Here is a 17,895-nt window from a genome sequence, read left to right as displayed (position 1 = left end):
ACAGGCTCCAACAGTTCCAGAATCACATTTAAAAAAAAAACAAATGTAAAAGACATAAATGAAGTGAAATATATAGTTTCATGATCTCTCCAGAAGATGTTGACTGAAGGAGCATGTGCCATTTTGACTAGAAGAATCAGCATTATAGACTTATTCTGGTGTTAGATTTTGGTCAGCGACGATCTTCACAAACTCATCAATGAATTTTTCTGCTGCTTTGTGATCAGCAAATGCTTTATCTTTAAAATTTGTTAACATCTTTAAAAATTTAAAGTAGTATCTTTACTTAAATTTCTGCAACCAGCCTGCTGAATATTCAAAATTACCTTCAATATTTAGTTCGTCACTTGTTTCATGATTTGAATAACTTTTAAGAGGCATGATCACTTTGCTGCCAAATCCATTCTTTCAATACACAATTGAGATCTTCATTTTTTACTTTATCCAGTGTTTTTCTATTTTTCATTCAATTCTGTTCATTACAAATGTGAGGTCACTTCTCAGAACTGTCTGTGATGTGTAGGGACCCTCACATTGCCTCAGAACCTTTCCAGTGCCTTGTGGAATTTCCCATTTGTAAAATTATGTCAGTGCTCAAAAAGTTTTCAGATTTCGCAGGTTTATGGATTTTGAACTTTCAGATACTCAACCTGTAGTACATATGACCACTTGATTTAGAAATATTTGTGGCATGAACATATAAATGAAGTAACTCCATCAACTTCCTATTAAAATACAGTGCTTTGTAAAGGTATTCAGCCCCAAGCCTTTGTTCACATAAATGACTTTTCCAACCAGGGATTTTGATCATGTTAACTGAGATTTTTTATTTGTGAATCACAACCTCCTTTTTTCACAGTACAGCCCAAAAACCAGGGAAAATTGTAAAAGATAAAAAAACTAAAAATTCAAAACTGAAATATTACCACTTCAGATGTATTCATCCCCTTTTGCCCAATACTTAGTTGAACCACCTCTCGCAGCAACTACGGCCAGTAGTCTGTTTGGATAAGTCTCTATTAGCTTTGCACAATGTGATGCAGCAAGATGTACCCATTCTTCCTTGCAAAATTACTCAAAATTACCAAGTTAATTAGGGAGCGGCAAGGACAGCAATCTTAAGGTCTTGCTGGAGATGTTCGATCAGGTTAAGGTAGGACTCTGGCTGGGCCATTCAGGGACATTTAATTTTCTTCATTTGAAGCCACTCCATGGTTGCACTGGCAGTGTGCTTTGGATCATTATCCGGCTGAACTTCCACTTCAGTTTATGACAAAGGCTAGCAGGCTTTTATCCAGGATCTCTGGGTATTTAACTGCATTCATCTTCCCATCAATCCTGATCAGATTTCCAGTCGTTGCTGCTGAAAAGCATACTCATAGCTTGATGCTACTCCACCATACTTTACAGTAGGGATGATGTTACCTGGTTGATGCACAGTATTAGATTAATGCTGCTTAGTGTTGAGGCCTAAAAGTTCTACTTTAGTCTCAGCTGACCACAAAATCGTCTTCCACATCTTTACAGTATCCTCTAAGTGATGCTTTGCAAAGTCTTTACGGGCATGGATTTTTTTTTTTAGCTAGGGCTTCTTCATTGCCACTCTTCCATAAATACCCTTTTTGTGCAAGGCTTTAGAGACTGGAGCCATGAACTTCATCTCTAGTTGCAGCCACTGACTTCTGCAGCAAACTTAGAGTGACTGTTGGCATCACAGTAGCCTCTCTTACAAGATCCATTCTTCTCCCTCAACCAAGTTTGGAGGGGCAGCCTGACCTAGGCAGTGTTGTGGTTTCACATTTTTTCCATTTTTTCACGATGGACTGCACTGAGCTCCGAGGTATGCTCATGCCTTTGAGATGGTCTTGTACCCTTCCCCAGATTTGTGCTTCTCTATTATCATTTCCCTGACTTGAATGCTCTTTTGTCCACATTTGTGTTTGGTTTGTTAAAAATCTATCATACTGTTAGACCTGACAGAGAGAGGGGGTATTTATTTTTATGAATTCATTGAAAACAGATGATCCTCCAATGTTCTACATCAGCAAATTGGGGGAGCTGGTAAGGTAATTCAATGTGAGGAAAGCTAGTGTAGTATTTACAAAGAGGCTAAACACATTTTCAACCTCACAGTTTTGGTTTTTAAATATTTGTAAATTGTTGACAGGTTTTAGAATTGTTTTTTGATTTGACATGATGCAAAATCCCACTTCAAAAGATTTTAAATTTAGGAAACGAGACAGTAAAATGTGAAAATGGTTGTGGGAGTTGAATACTTTTACAAGGTACTGTAAATGAGTCTAAAAGCATGATGGTGTGTTTTACATAGAGAGAGACAACACAACTTTACCCATGAGGGCTTAAAGTTCTCAACTGATATTCTGCTTCAAATTTTGCCAAGTATAATTCACATCAAAATGGCATTAATGGGAAGGAGAACTGGGTCTTAAAGTGTACTTTAGTTTTGTTTTTCAATTTAATAGTGATAACTGTTATAGAAGAGGAAGATGAAGTTGAATGATAGAGTTGAGTTGAAGGAAAGTTTTGATTGTTTTGGAAAAGCTCTTTGAGAAAACAGTTTAAAAAATTCTCACTTAGAATATTGTGTTCTATTGTGGTCACCTCATTATAGGAAGGATATAGGGGCTTCAGAGAAGATGCAGTGGAGGTTTAGCAGGATGCTGATTGGATGAGGAACTTACCTTCTGAGGTAAGGTTGAACAAACTGAAGCGAAGAAAGTTGAGAGAGATGTAACACACACAAAATGCTGGTGAACGCAGCAGGCCAGGCAGCATCTATAGGAAGAGGTACAGTCGACGTTTCAGGCCGAGACCCTTCGTCAGTCCTGATGAAGAGTCTTGGCCTGAAACATCAACCGTACCTCTTCCCATAGATGCTGCCTGGCCTGCTGCGTTCACCAGCATTTTGTGTGTGTTGCTTGAATTTCCAGCATCTGCAGATTTCCTCGTGTTTGAGAGAGGTGTATAAAGTTATTGAAGGTATAGATATAGTGGGCAGCCAGTGCCTTTTTTCCAGGGCAGCAACGGCTAATATTAGAAGAAATCCTTTTAAGGTGAATGGAAGAAAGAAGTTTTTTTTTTACATAGAGGGTGGTAAGTGCCTGAAATGCACTGCCTGGGTGATGGTAGAGGCTGTTTCAATAGGGGCATTTAGGAGACTAGGCACACAGATGAAAGAAAAATTGAGGTTTATGAGCTCTGTAGGAGAGAAGGGTTTGATTGATCATGAAGTAGGTTAAAAGTCAGCACAACATGGGCTGACTGGCCTCTACTATGCTGTTCTGTTCTATGTTTTTACAAGCTGGTGGAAACTTTGTAATGTATATTTACCTTATCCATTTTAACAAAAAAAAATTTTCATTCCATATTACCAACATAGCCTTTGTAATTATTGAAAGCAGCTTGCCCATGATTTTGTCGTTAGATGATTAAATTTGAATCCAATTATGGCAAAATATAAAATTTTGCTGGTAGCAAAATAAAAATGACTTGTGGATTTTATCAACAACCTCCAAGTGATTCACTAATATCCTTCAAAAGAACAACCTGCCACCACGATCTGCTATAGGTTATAAGTGACTTCTGCACCTTGCTGTGTTGTTGCTACTTAATGTCCTCAGAGAGATTCAGAATGACTAATAATAAAGCCTTGATTGGGTCATCTACTTACTTGTAGAAAGTTACACCACAGGCACCATTCAATCCATTGTCATCATTATTGTCCAAAATTCCCATTTTCCAGCACTCCGTCCATTGCCTTTTAGGTGTGGGTTTTTGTGCTTATCCAGGTACCTCTTAAATGTTTCTCCTTCCACTATAGTGGATTTTCACTTCCATCAACACTCCTAAGCCTCCTTTTCTCCACACAATATTTACTGAGCTAAATAGATAAAAGTGAAAAGTAAATGCCAATGTCTGATGCAACTTTAACTTTGTTATTGTTATTTATGACGTTAGGTTCCAGTTGTTGCCTTAACTGCCACCGCCAGTCCTTCAATCAGAAATGACATCATAGAGAATCTGAAGCTGAAGAATCCTCGGGTTGTCTGCACGACCTTTGATCGGCCAAACTTGTACTTAGAAGTTGGTTGTAAATCTACAGATATTAAACAAGACTTAAAGCAGTTTTTAATCAAAAGGGACGTGTACGTATTGACTAATGTACATGCAGAAAATTACACTCATCTGCAATTTATTATCTAATGCAGTGTGGTTTGTAGTTTTGTGAAGGCATATTGTCTCTTGAATTATAGGTTCTCCTTTGAGTTTGAAGGACCTACTATAATTTACTGCCCATCCAGGAAAGCTACAGAATTAGTGTCTGGAGAATTGTCACAGCTGAATGTCATTTGCGGCACGTACCATGCAGGCATGGGCATCAAGGCCAGGAGAGAGGTGCACCACAAGTTCATGAGGGATGAAATTCAGGTCTGAAATATTTTGGTCCCTGTTTAAATTACCATGGTTGGGTGAGTAATGAATGACATGTAGAGTAGTAGACTGAAATTGGTCAATATTTTTAATATATACTATTCCAGTTTTGTGCATTACTGTTAATTAACAAAAGACTGAATGGTATTACCATAAGTAATAGATTGGTGTAAGAAATAGTACTCTACCTATGATCACAAAGCAGATTTGGCCAGATAATATTCAATTTGGCTTGCTGCCTGCACTCCCAAACTCACTCCCAACACTTCATGTCTTTTCTGTGATTGTTCTTACCTTTTACTGCTCTGTGTGATCAATTGATTTAGAGATCTGGTTGGACGCTGTATTATGAGTGACAAGCTTCAGACAGCAGATCATAAGATTCTCATTTCTGGACATCCTGATATAGTGGTACAAATGCCAAATGCTCATTTGAACTATTATTGGATACATCTGAGATATTTAAAAATAGTTTGATTGCTAAATAATTTGGGGGAAAAAAGGCGTAAAAACTTAAAAGGTACTTTAAACCACTGGAAATGAATTAGTATCCCATCATTCAGTCTGCCCCAATTAAAATTTGGAGGTTAGTGGTTGAATGTCATTTTCCTTGTTTCTTCAATTTTAACACCCATCTTCCACCACAAAGTTCCTTGACCTCAGGGCTAAGAGTAGTATATGTATTGCAGCAGTTGCGTTGTTGCTGCATGACTGATTGGAAAATCTCATAGAAGTGAGAAGAGGACGTTTAACCCAATGTACAGTAACAAATCTGAAGTGCTCACACATGAAATAACTTGTCATCAAAATATTAAGACTTGATAATGTACCATAATTTGTTTGATGGTGCATGTAACCGCCTCTACTTTTTAATATAAAAAGGAAACTAAAGAGGACCAGAACAATTGAATTGGAAGAGAATAGATGTGGACAGAAAAGTGTTTAAATCTTAAATTTAATATCTGCCTTGTCTGAAGATTTGGTAAATTATATATCCTGACTTCCTGTTTTCAATATTTCTTCCCCTGCATAAGACATAGAGACAGAATTAGGCCATTCAGCCCATCAAGTGTGCTCTGCCATTCCATCATGGCTGATCCTGGATCCCATTCATCTCCATAACAGATTTGTCAGGCAAGATTTCCCTTTACAGAAACCATGCTGACTTTGACTTATTTTATCATTAGTCCCCCTACCCCGAAACCTCATTTTTAATAATAGACTCCAACACTTTACAAACCACTGAGGTTAGGTTAACTGGCTTATAATTTTCTTTCTTTTGCCTTCCTCCCTTCTTAAAGCGTGGAGTGACACTTGTAATGTTCCAGTCCTCCGGGACCTTGTCAGAATCAAATGATTCTTGAAAGATCATGACCAATGCATCCGTTATCTCTTCAGCAGCCACTCTCAGGAATCTGGGATGTAGTCCAGATGACTTATCCACCTTGAGTTTGCCTAGCGCGTTTTCCTTTGCAGTAACAATGGCACTCGCTTTTGCTCCCTGACACTTGTGGACCTCTGGCACACTGCTAGTGTCTTCCACAGAGAAGCAAGATGCAAAGTACGCATTAAGTTCATTTGCCATTTCTTGTCCCCATTACTATCTCACCAGCATCTTTTCCCAAAGATCCAATATCAACTCTCACCTCCCTTTTATTCTTTATATAACTGGAAAAACTTCTGGTATCCTGCTTTATACTGTTGGCTAGTTTGTCCTCATATTTCATCTTTTCCCTCCTTATTGCTTTTTGTTGGATTTTAAAAGCTTCCCAATCATCCAACTTCCCAGTCACTTTTGCTACCTTGTATGCCCTTTCCTGGCTTTATGCAGCCCTTAATTTCCCTTGTCAGCCACGGTTACCTACCCCTGCCATCTGAGAACAATTTCTTTTGTGGACTTATCTACCCGGAGCCTTCTGAACTATTCCCAGAAACTTCAGCCATCCCTGCTTTGCCATCATCTCCTCCTTTCCTGACCTCACTATCTTCAGCATTTCTCTTCTCATCCTCCTTACTCTATCTTCTCATACAGACACATTATTCTGGCAATATGAGTCCATCAGCACAGGAATATTTTAACCTTATCCAAACCTGGATGTTTCATGAAAATGTGCACATGACCTGGGCATGTGAAGATTTGTTCTTTTGGACTCGGGTCAAGTAGCCAAGCTTTTGTAGTTTTATTCAACAATTATGACATGCAGGAATGAGAGTCCACTTACAGTAAATGTACGGTGCAAGAAATAATGCTTAATAGTAATTTGCTCTCAAGCCCTGTTGAAAAGCTGGTTTGATTGAAAAGGCTTTATAAAATTTCCCTGCCACAAATTTAGGTTAGATTTAAAATACAAATATAGCAACTTTATGCTTTTCAAAGTATTGAACTGATAAGCTAGATAGCAAATGATCTCTGATTTGAAAAAAAAGTCCTTTTGGTCTCCATGTTTAACTTTAAGTTAGTCTTGACTGGATTTGCTTTAACATTTGAACATGAATGATCGTTCTCACAATTACTTCGAGAGCAAATTATGGGTCATTGTTAAATTCTCACCATTTATTTATATATGTTTGAAGCGGTTCGAATTTGGTGGTTCATATTTTCATGCAGACATCTTTTATTTGGCCAGTGTGTTGTAGCTACCATTGCTTTTGGCTTGGGAATTAACAAGCCTGATATTCGTAAAGTTATTCATTATGGAGCTCCTAAAGAAATGGAATCATACTATCAAGAAATTGGGAGAGCTGGCCGGGATGGTTTGCCCAGTAGTTGTCACGTCTTATGGAGTCATGCTGACATGGTGTTAAACAGGTATGAAAGCTTACTTTTGTTTCAGGTGAATAGGTGGTGTTTGTTGGTACTAGAAAAGGGAAGTGCACAGCATGGTCAGAGGAAATGCTCTTTTTTTTGACTTAATGCGATTTTTCTCAATGGCAAAAGTTAGTTTTCTAATGTTTTTAAAATTGATTTTATTGTCATATGCACAAGTACATGTACTTGTAAGGATAGGTGCTTTTTAAAACTAACTTGCACAAGCACAAAGCATTCACAAGACATCAATTATACAAGAGAGAACATAATTAGAACAAAAATACAGAAAGTTCACTGCAGTGCAAAATAGATATATTATTGCTTTACTGATGTAGAGATTGGGGTTGTGCAGGTTGGTTCAAGATCAAAATGGTTGATAAAGAGTAGCTGTTCTTGAAACTGGTGGTGTTGGACTTCAGGCTACTGTACCTCCTGTCTGGTAACTGCAAATGGGGTAGACACTATTACTGAGGGCAATTCATCCAGTGAAATTAAATAGTTTTTGCAACCAATTAATTACATTTAAAGATAGCGTGGAATTAATTTGTCCTTCCCTCTTCATAATTGTCTGTACATTAGCGAGTTTCCAACTCCATTCTTAGGGTGGTGACCAGTTTTTAAAATCCCTCCAAAGTGAACTCCTTTGCAAAGAACATATGAAGTAATAAGCTGAGCAGTTTGTAAGTTCCTGGATGTCAGCATCTTGGAGTATCTGTCCTGGGCCCATCACAAATGCATTCATGAAGAAGACATTCCAGTGGCTCGACTTTAAGCGTTTGAGGAGGTACAGGAGCCTGAAAACCCACACCCAAAGACTCAGGTACGGCACCTTACCCTCCACCATCAAATTTCTCAACTGTCTGTGAACACTGCTTTATTATTCCTTTTTCTCCTCAATTTATTATATTTTGCAGTCTATACTAATTTTATGTAGTTGCATTGTAATTTTTCTACTAAACAACGATTTTCATGTCATATCAGTGATAGTAAATCTGGTTCTGGTAGTTTACTGTATGAACAGTTAGTTGTGATTACTTAAGGCACAGCCTGTTACCTAGTTTAAGACCCCAGAATTACCAGCAGCCCTCTGGTCCTGCACCATTTGACTATTTTTCATTAACGAATCAAGAAAGGGATCTTAATCTCGCCTCAGGTCCATCTGTATGTATTATCCTATAGGGGTCATTATTTAGAATCAGTTAGGAGTCTTGGATGATCATCTGAGAAAAAGGCTGAATTGTAGAGCCCAAGTTTGAACTACAGGAAAACTCCAATAATTGGCCAGTCCATTGTTTGGAAATCCTGATACGGGCCTTTCTTCTTATTGCTCTCTTTAAACTCACAGCACTTCCATTCAACTGACTGGGATCCCATTTCCCATGCTCCTTTTAAACTCACTGGGGCCCTGTTGTGTGCCCTTTAGATTCATGTCCCAGTTCTCTATGCTCTTGTATTTATTACCATGAGTACTTTTACTCAGAGCTTTATGTGAAGAAGTGCTTTCATGACACCATAGTTTATATGAAAATAAACTAATCATAAAAATTATTAGAAACCTTTGTAACCCTATATTGAATTTTGAGTTATTTACAAAACAATAGTAATAATAAAGGTATGTTTTACTAAACAATAGTGAAAAAATGGTATGCCTTACTAAACTCTTGCCGGTCTATGGATAGTAGGTGGCATAGCCCACTTACAGTGGCATGCAAAAGTTTGGGCTCCCTTGGTCAAAATTTCTGTTACTGTGAATGATTAAGTGAGTCGAAGATGAACTGATATCCAAAAGTCATAAAATTAAAGATGAAACGTTCTTTTTAACACTTTAAGCAAGATTAGTGTATTATTTTTGTTTTGTACAATTTTAGAGTGAAAAAAAGGAAAGGAGCACCATGCAAAAGTTTGGGCATCCCAAGAGATTTGAGCTCTCCTTTTCCATTTTTTTATATGTATAAAACTATAATTATTTATACATTCTTAAGTACACATTGAGATGATATAAAAGAAAATTAGACACTTAAATAGATAATTATGTACTGTGGTAATTCTAATCTATTAGGCTAAGTAATGGTATTAGTTGTTAAGAAAAATGGTAATAATAGTTTCCATATAACCCTTCTGGACCATTTCCACTGGTCCAAAATGTTGTATGTAAGCCTATGTAACAACCATTGTAGGTGTTTATATCCTAATTTGTTCATGCTTGCTGCTGCCCGCAGACATAATTATCCAATCCTTACGTACTTATTTACTTAATTTTTTCATTTTTTATCCCTTTCCCAAATCTTTCCCTTGTGTTAATTCTCTATTTTCCAAAAGAAAACAAAAAAAAAAGACATTTAGACTAGGGGTGCTTACGTTAGCAATATTACTGTGTTGATGAGAAGAGCAGTATAAATCATTAGGAGAGTCATCTAAAGTCTGCTCGCATTGGGATTATATATTCAATCCATTTATTCCAGATTTGATAAAATTTTTCTTTTTGAATTCTCAGGGAGTAAGTCAACTTTTCCATTTTAAATATTTCCAAGATAATTTCGTGCCAGTCTTCTAATGTAGGTGGTATTGGATTTAGCCACTTTCTAGTGATTGATTTCTTACTTGCTGCTAAGAGGGCCTGCAGCAACTTTATATCTTCCTTCTGTTCAAGAAACAATATATGCCCCAAATAGAGCGTCTCAAAGTTCAGAGGTATCTGGGACCTAAGTACCTTAACTAATGTTCTATGAATACCTTCCCAGTATAGACTTAATTTAGGGCAATCCCAGAAAATATGAAAATGATTTGCCTCCTTGGAGCCGCACCTTCTCCAACACGTCACGTTTGTATCTTTATATTTTTCCTGATATGTGGTCTTGAAGTATCTTATAATGTTTTTCCAACAATGTTCTCTCCAAGTCAAAGAATTAGTCGAGGACCATTGAAAGCTGCAGATTTTCCCCCAAGCCTCCTCTGAAAGTACCAACCCCACTTCTTTCTCCCACTTCTCTTTAATATACAGTGTATTTACATTTTTAGCATGGGAGAGTGCATTATATAATCGAGAAACTGATTTACTAGGTATTGAACTGCAAACCGAATTCAGAATCTTGAAAAATTCTAATTCTACTGTTGGTAGGTCTGTATATCTACAACTCTGGTTAACAAAGTTTCGTACTTGAAGGTACCTAAAAAAAGTCATTGTGTTCTCGGCCATGTTTGTCTTGCAGGATTTGGAAACTTTGTAATACTCTTTTATCTATAAATGAGAGGTAGGTTGTAAGACCTTTCTTTATCCATAGCTCAAATCTTTTATCTCCTCTGTTGGGAAGGAATTCGGTATCATATGCACACCATCTAAAGAGTTTTAACATGTTATTAATTCCACATGAATTAACCACCTTCTGCCATACTTTTAATGTAAGATTTATCCAACTGTTTTTAAATTTTTCCAACTGGGCCATCAATCCTTTGTCAGCTATTGAGGCCTGAAGAGGAAAACTGTCAACTGATCCAAATTCTATTTCCTTCCATCTAGCCTTATATTTCCTATTACACCAATATAACAGAGGGGTTATCTGTGAGGCATAAAAATAATTTCTCAGGCAAGGAAGAACCATACCTCCTCCTTCCTTCCCTAACTGTAAGGTGTTATATCGAATTCTAGGTTTCTTTCCTTGCCAAATGATGCGGGAAATCCATTTGTCCCATTCCCTGAATTGATTATCATCCACCTCCACCGGTAAAGTACGGAAAAGATACAATAACCGAGGAAGAATATTCATTTTTATAGTATTTATCCTTGAATTTAAACTTAAAAAGGGGATAAGATGCCATCTATGCAGATCTGCTTTTATCTCTGAGATTAATGGCCCATAATTTACCTGTGACAGTGTTGAAAGATCCTTCGGCAGGGTTATTCCTAAATATTTTAATGATTTAGCTTCCCACTTAAGATCGTATGTATCCTGCAATTTTTTTGGATGGTGTATAATTTAGGGACATAACCTGCGTTTTCTTTACATTTATTTTATAACCTGATATTTTCCCAAAGTCATCCAACAGTGTAAACAATCCTATAAATGATTTTTCTGGTTCACTCAGATAGACCAAAACATCATCTGCGAATAACGCCACTTTCTGTTCAATCCCTGCCACCTTGATACCTCTTACTATTTTGCTCTGTCTTATTAGTTGGGCAAGCGGTTCAATATATAGCGCTAAAAGGAGAGGAGAAATTGGGCATCCCTGTCTAGTGCCTCTCTCTAAGATGAAGGAGTCAGAGAGGTCCCCATTTATCATAATTCGGGCTGTAGGGCTGTCATATAGAGTCTGAATTACTTTAATAAACTTTTCTTGAAAGCCGAATCTTCCTAACACACTGTATAGGAATGCCCAACTAACCGAATCAAAAGCTTTCTCAGTGTCCAATCCTACTACCATTGTCTCTGTCTCGTTCTTATTAACATGTTCTAATATGTGCAGAGTTCTCCTTATGTTGTCCTGTGTTTGTCTTTGTTGAATAAATCCAGTCTGGTCTAAATGGATTAGGCCAGGTAAAAGCTTTTCTAATCTGCGCGCTAATATAGATGTAAATAGTTTGTAATCTAAATTAAGAACACTAATTGGCCGATAATTGCCACATTCTAGTTTATCTTTACCCTCTTTAGGAATAACTGAAATAATCGCTTCTCTCCAGGAAGGTGGAGTTTCTCCTCTCTGCAAGATCCAATTAAAGGTGTTAAGTAGTAATGGGGCTAACTGTGTCTTCAGGGACTTGTACCACTCTGAAGTAAACCCATCAGAACCCTGGGACTTTCCAGCCTGTAACCTAGAGATGGCCACGTTCAGTTCTTTGACAGTTACTGGTTCTAATAAACTTCCGTTTTGTAAATCTGTAAGTTTAGGTAGATCTAAAAAATTCAATACACTGTCTATATAGGGCTCATTGGGGGCCCGGGGTTGGGAGTACAGTTCTCGATAATATGTTTCAAAACTCTCTTGAATTTTCCCTATTGTACTCTCCACAAGCTTTGTCTTTGGATTCTTTATTTTATGAATTGTATTGTCTGCTTGTTGTTTTCGTAATTTATATGCTAATAATCTAGCTGATTTACCTCCTACTTCATAATTCTTTTGTCTCAGGTGAAGAAAATTTCTTTGAGTTTCCAACATATAAATATCGTCAATTTCACTTTGCAATTTCCTAATTTCCTGTTTTCGATTTGAATTACTTTTGTTGCTATATACAACTTGAAGTTGTTTTAATTTTCCTTGAAGGTCTGCTAATTTTTGTGCATTGATTTTTTTCATGTGAGTGGTAATGGAAATAATTTTCCCTCTCAGTACAGCTTTCAATGTATCCCATAAGATCACTGGTGATGTTTCTCCCGTGTCATTAAGGTCAAGATATTCTTTGATTTCTCCCCTTAATCTCTCCATTACCTTCGGGTAATGTATATGTGAGTATATGTGAGTTTAGCCTCCATAGTGTTTTCCTCATTTTCCTTTCCAGGATTAGAGACATAGAGACTGGGCTATGATCCGACAGATCAATTGTTGCAATATTACAGTTTTTTATCCTGAGTCTATCTGTATTAAAGATAAAGAAATAGTCTATCCTTGAATAGGCTGAATGAGGGAAAGAGTAATGTGTATAATCTTTACTAGTAGGGTGTAATTCCCTCCAGACATCTATAATTCCCAACTCTTCCATCAATGAATTCATTTTCCGAGTCAGAGGTTTATTCTGAGTAACTATTCTTGAAGAATCTAATACAGGATTTAATCTAATATTAAAATCCCCTCCACAAATTACTACCCCTTGAGAACTGACCATTAGGTCAAAAATGTGTCTATAAAATGACCATTCATAACCTGGAGGAGCATAAACATTCAGCAATGTTATTTCTGTACCTTCTATTCTTCCTGTGATTTTTACAAACCGTCCTTCTTTGTCTTTAGTCTCTAAAATATGTTCATAATTAAGAGTACTTGATATTAAAGTAGCTACCCCTCTTTTGTGACTCAATTTATATGATGAATAAAATAAATGCTTAAAGCCCATTCTTTTTAATTTTCCATGTTCAGATTGGCTCATATGTGTTTCCTGGAGGAAAGCTATTTGTGCCCTCTCTTTTTTCAATTTAGACATAATCTTATTTCTTTTAATTGGATTCAAAACCCCATTAACATTATAGGAAATTATTTTTACCAATTCAGTTTGCATTTTTCTCTAGTAGAAAAAAAACTCTCCTTTTCTAACCAAACAGTAAGCAATCCCTTCTCAATAGTAAACCAAGACATATAACCACACCCTAGACATTCTTGAACGTGTAACATTTGAAAATTTTTCCCGACTTCCCACAGTGAGGCCTGAGCACCGACCCGCCTCAGTTCAGAGGGATAACCTCTATCTTCACCCTGTGTTAGAGGGCCCTTAGCAGTTTGAATAATCATAGAGAATTTACTCCTATTTATGTCTCGACCATATTGCTATCATTCAAGTTATTCTGCCTAGTTTATTTTCAGTTACCAGTTTTCATTTTACCTTTAAGTCCGATTTACTCTTTTCAGTCATTTCTCTTAATTAATCTGTATTCTCTGTACATTCGCGTCTGAATATTTGCAGCTTTTCCTTGTAGTCTGACACTCTGGTTCGAGTGGAGCGTCCTCGCCCCACTAACTGCCACGACTTCTGCCGAATCCTCTCCAGTAGCGACTCCGGTTGGGTGATAACTTTAATAGGTAGTCCCCGGTCCGCCAGGTCCGACGTTGCCTCCTCCACCGTAGCGTAAGTTTTTGTCCCTTCGTCATAAAAGACTCTCAGCCGAGCTGGATACAGGGTCTGGAATCTGAAGTTGTTTTCCTTCAGGACTCTCCGTGTTTCCGTATATTCCTTCCGTCTGGCAAGAATCCCCGGTGCGTAGTCGTGGTCTAAACTGATTTTACAGTTGTTCCACATGAAACCTTTATTTTGCCATGCCCTTTTAAGCACCTCTTCTTTCGTTCTGTAACTGAGAAATCTGACCAGAATCGATCTGGGCTGGGCGCCTGCCTGAGGCTGTGGTGCCAACGCGCGGTGAGCTCTTTCTATCTGTAGGTCTTTTGCGGCCGGTATATCAAGGTTCTCTCTAAGCAGCTTCTCCACGAAGGGAATCATCAATCCGGGTTTTCCTTCGGGAACTCCGTAAATCCTCACATTTTCCCTTCTTGAGCGGCCTTCTTGATCTATTAGTTTCCACTGGAGCTGGTCTTGCAGCTTCAGCATTTCTGCTATCACTTCCTCGGCGTTTTGTAGCTTCTCTTCAATTCCAACAATCCTCGCTTCGGCTTCATCTATCTGCGAGTTAGTTTTTACTATTTCTCCTTTAATATCTTCCAGCTGTTTGCTGTTATCTTGTCGGAACTCGCGAATCTCTCCGAGAATCAAAGACAGAGTCACCGATTCCCCCTCATTATCTCCGTCCTGGCTTGCTGTGGGGGAGCTAGGCCCGTCGCCTTGCTGCGTCTCTTTATGTTTATCAGCCTTTGGAGTGGACTTTTTAATCTTGTTCTTAGACATCATCCTTGCCCCTTTTATTAATATAGTTATGCAATCTTAAGTATTTGTCTAAATTCGATTTTGGGGCAGTTTACCTTCTTTTTTGTCGAGAGACCTTTTCATTATGCCGCCATTCCCTTGATGACCCGGAAGTCCCTCGAGATTTGAGCTCTCAAATAACCTTTACCAATGTCTCAGACCTTAAGTAGCTTGTTAGGGCTATGGCTTGTTCACAATCATCGTTAGGAAAGGCCAGGTGATGCAAATTTCAAAGCTTTATAAATACCCTCACTCCTCAAACCTTGTCCCAACAATTAGCAGAAATGGGCTCCTCTAAGCAGCTGCCTAGCACTCTGAAAATTAAAATAAATGATGCCCACAAAGCAGGAGAAGGCTATAAGAAGATGGCAAAGCATTTTCAGGTAGCTGTTTCCTCAGTTCGTAATGTAATTAAGAAGTGGTAGTTAACAGGAACGGTGGAGGTCAAGTTGAGGTCTGGAAGACCAAGAAAACTTTCCGAGAGAACTGCTCATAGGATTGCTATAAAGGCAAATCAAAACCCCCATATGACTCCAAGTGACCTTCAGGAAGATTTAGCAGACTCTGGAGTGGTGGTGCACTGTTCTACTGTGTAGCGACACCTGCATAAATATGACCTTCATGGAAGAGTCATCAGAAGAAAACCTTTCCTGCGTCCTCACTACAAAATTCAGTGTCAGAAGTTTGCAAAGGAACATTTAAACAAGCCTGATGCATTTTGGAAGCAAGTCCTGTGGACTGATGAGGTTAAAATTGAACTTTTTGGCCGCAATGAGCAAAGATATGTTTGGAGAAAAAAGGGTGCAGAATTTCATGAAAAGAACACCTCTCCAACTGTTAAGCATGAGGGTGGATCGATCATGCTTTGGGCTTGTGTTGCAGTCAATGGCGTGGGGAACATTTCACTGGTAGAGGGAAGAATGAATTCAATTAAATACCAGCAAATTCTGGAAGCAAACATCACACCATCTATAAAAACGCTGAAGGTGAAAAGAGGATGGCTTCCACAACAAAATGATCCTAAACACATCTGAAAATCCACAATGGACTACCTCAAGAGGCGCAGACTGAAGGACTTCTGGTGAGGCACGAGGCAAGATGGCAGCACAGCACTGAGCGCTGACATATAACCCTCCTTTTTCAAGTTCTTTAGGGCTCATAGACAGTCTTAATACAAGGTTGAGTTGGAGAAAGATCTAACTAAAGACATGACCTCAAAGAAAGATCCAAACTCAACCAGGAAACAAGATACCAGCAGACGACACCAAGCTAGCGATTCATTTGAGGAAATATCTATGCTAATTAAGCAAACAATAGCAACAGAGATGGAATCGCTGCAAGAAACCGTAGCCCACATGCTAAAGGAGTCGCTGGAAAAGGCTCTCGACCCCATACAGAAGCATATGGCGGAGAATAGCAACATTCTCCGGTCGTTATAGGAACAAGTGGACATTCATGCTAAAAAATTTAGCGCGGTCTTCAATAAAATAGACAACATTCAGGTTTGCTTACACAAGAATGAGAAAGTTTTTAACTCCTGTCTTGCGGAGGTGACTAAGAGAAGTTAAACAACTTGGAGGACAGATCCAGGAGAAACAATGTGCGGCTGGTCAACTTACCGACGGGCGCTGAGGGTGACGATCCAAGAGGTTACCTCCAAGAGATGCTGCCTAATTGGATTCCAGCACTCAAGAATTCCCACAGCACTCCATTGGAGATTGGTAGAGCACATAGGATCTTTTCCAACAACACCTCAAGACCATGGACCATGGTTTTTAGGCTTCTATGGTACACCGACCGGCAGACTATCCTGGAGGGCGCGAGGAAAGCCAAACCTACTCTCCTGGATGGCACCCAGCTACAGTTCTTCTCCGACTACAGCCCCAGCACGATGCAGGAACGGCAGGGATACAAGGAGATCCTCACTAAGCTTCGACAGAAGGTGATCGACTCGTTCCTCATATACCCGGCGATTTTGAGAGTGAATATCAAGGGCATGAAGGTGTCATTTAACTCGGCAGAGGAAGCGAAAGAAGCTCTGAAATCATCGGTGCTGGGAGATATGGAAGAAGACCCTGGGCAAAGTCCACATGCTCTTCGGGAGGAGATAGAACTGCATTAAGAGCTCAGACCAGCCTGTATGCGCAACCTAACAGGCACTCCAAGTTAACGTCCTAGGTGTGAAATTTTCTGATTATTCTTTTATTGGAAAGTCATTTGTTGCACTTTTGTATTTAGTTAATTAAGGGGCCAATTTGTCTCTGACTTTTGCAGGTCAGAGTTTTAAGGTAATGGCTCAGTTAACTTGTTAGTACAAGGACAACATGGTAAGGTGATATAAGTCTGCCTAGATTTATACTTTTTATCTTTTACTTTCTCAGGTGATACTCAATATATCCAAATGTCATACTTCATGAAGAATGAAGCTGAAAACAGCAGTTTGTTCTGAATAACTTTAGTTGTACATGTTCATTTCAGGTTATGTCTCCAGTAGACCTGTTTATGTTCCTGGGCTCCAGATAAGAAGTCATTGGCGCCATCGCGAAGCGACGGTCTATTAAAGCAACAGTTTCTCGCAAGAGAGCTGTTGGAGTCTTGATTATGTGGTTTTTTTTTTAGATTATGAAGACACGCAGTCCTCTTTTATTGTCATTTAGTGGATAGATAGATATACTTTATTGATCCCGAGGGAAATTGGGTTTTGTTACAGCCGCACCAACCAAGAATAGAGCTTAAATATAGCAATACAAAAACCACAAACAATCAAACAACAATATGCAAACTATGCCAGATGGAAATAAGTCCAGTACCAGCCTATTGGCTCAGGGTGTCTGACCCTCCATGGGAGGAGCTGCAAAGTTCAATGGCCACAGGCAGGAACAACCTCCCGTGACGCCCAGTGTTGTATCTCGGTGGAATATGGCCGGAGTCCAACATCAGAAAGTTCAATATCCAGTCTACAGACACGTTTCTCAATCGTAATATGACCAGGATTGCACCATCCGTTGTTAACCAGAACAGCAAGCCCCCAACTCCTTTATGCTTACCGCTCTCAGTGCACTTCCAGTCAGCC

At 38.7% G+C, this 17,895-nt stretch overlaps 1 protein-coding gene across 6 annotated transcripts in view; it reads left to right on the top strand.

Moving 5' to 3' along the window:
• Positions 1-17,895, top strand: part of wrn (WRN RecQ like helicase) — a 163,213-nt gene that overhangs the window by 72,821 nt on the left and 72,497 nt on the right. For all 6 annotated transcript variants that reach the window (XM_063046789.1, XM_063046793.1, XM_063046788.1 and 3 more), the window contains exons 19-21: positions 3,979-4,166; positions 4,275-4,449; positions 7,080-7,261. In XM_063046789.1, coding sequence (XP_062902859.1) covers positions 3,979-4,166; positions 4,275-4,449; positions 7,080-7,261 — 545 coding nt within the window. The remainder of the gene's footprint in view (positions 1-3,978; positions 4,167-4,274; positions 4,450-7,079; positions 7,262-17,895) is intronic.

The sequence above is a fragment of the Mobula hypostoma genome, chromosome 4 (assembly GCF_963921235.1).
Source record: "Mobula hypostoma chromosome 4, sMobHyp1.1, whole genome shotgun sequence".
In the NCBI taxonomy this organism is placed as follows: domain Eukaryota; kingdom Metazoa; phylum Chordata; class Chondrichthyes; order Myliobatiformes; family Myliobatidae; genus Mobula; species Mobula hypostoma.
Note: the sequence above shows the minus strand (reverse complement) of the source record. Positions and strands in the feature narration are given on the sequence as shown.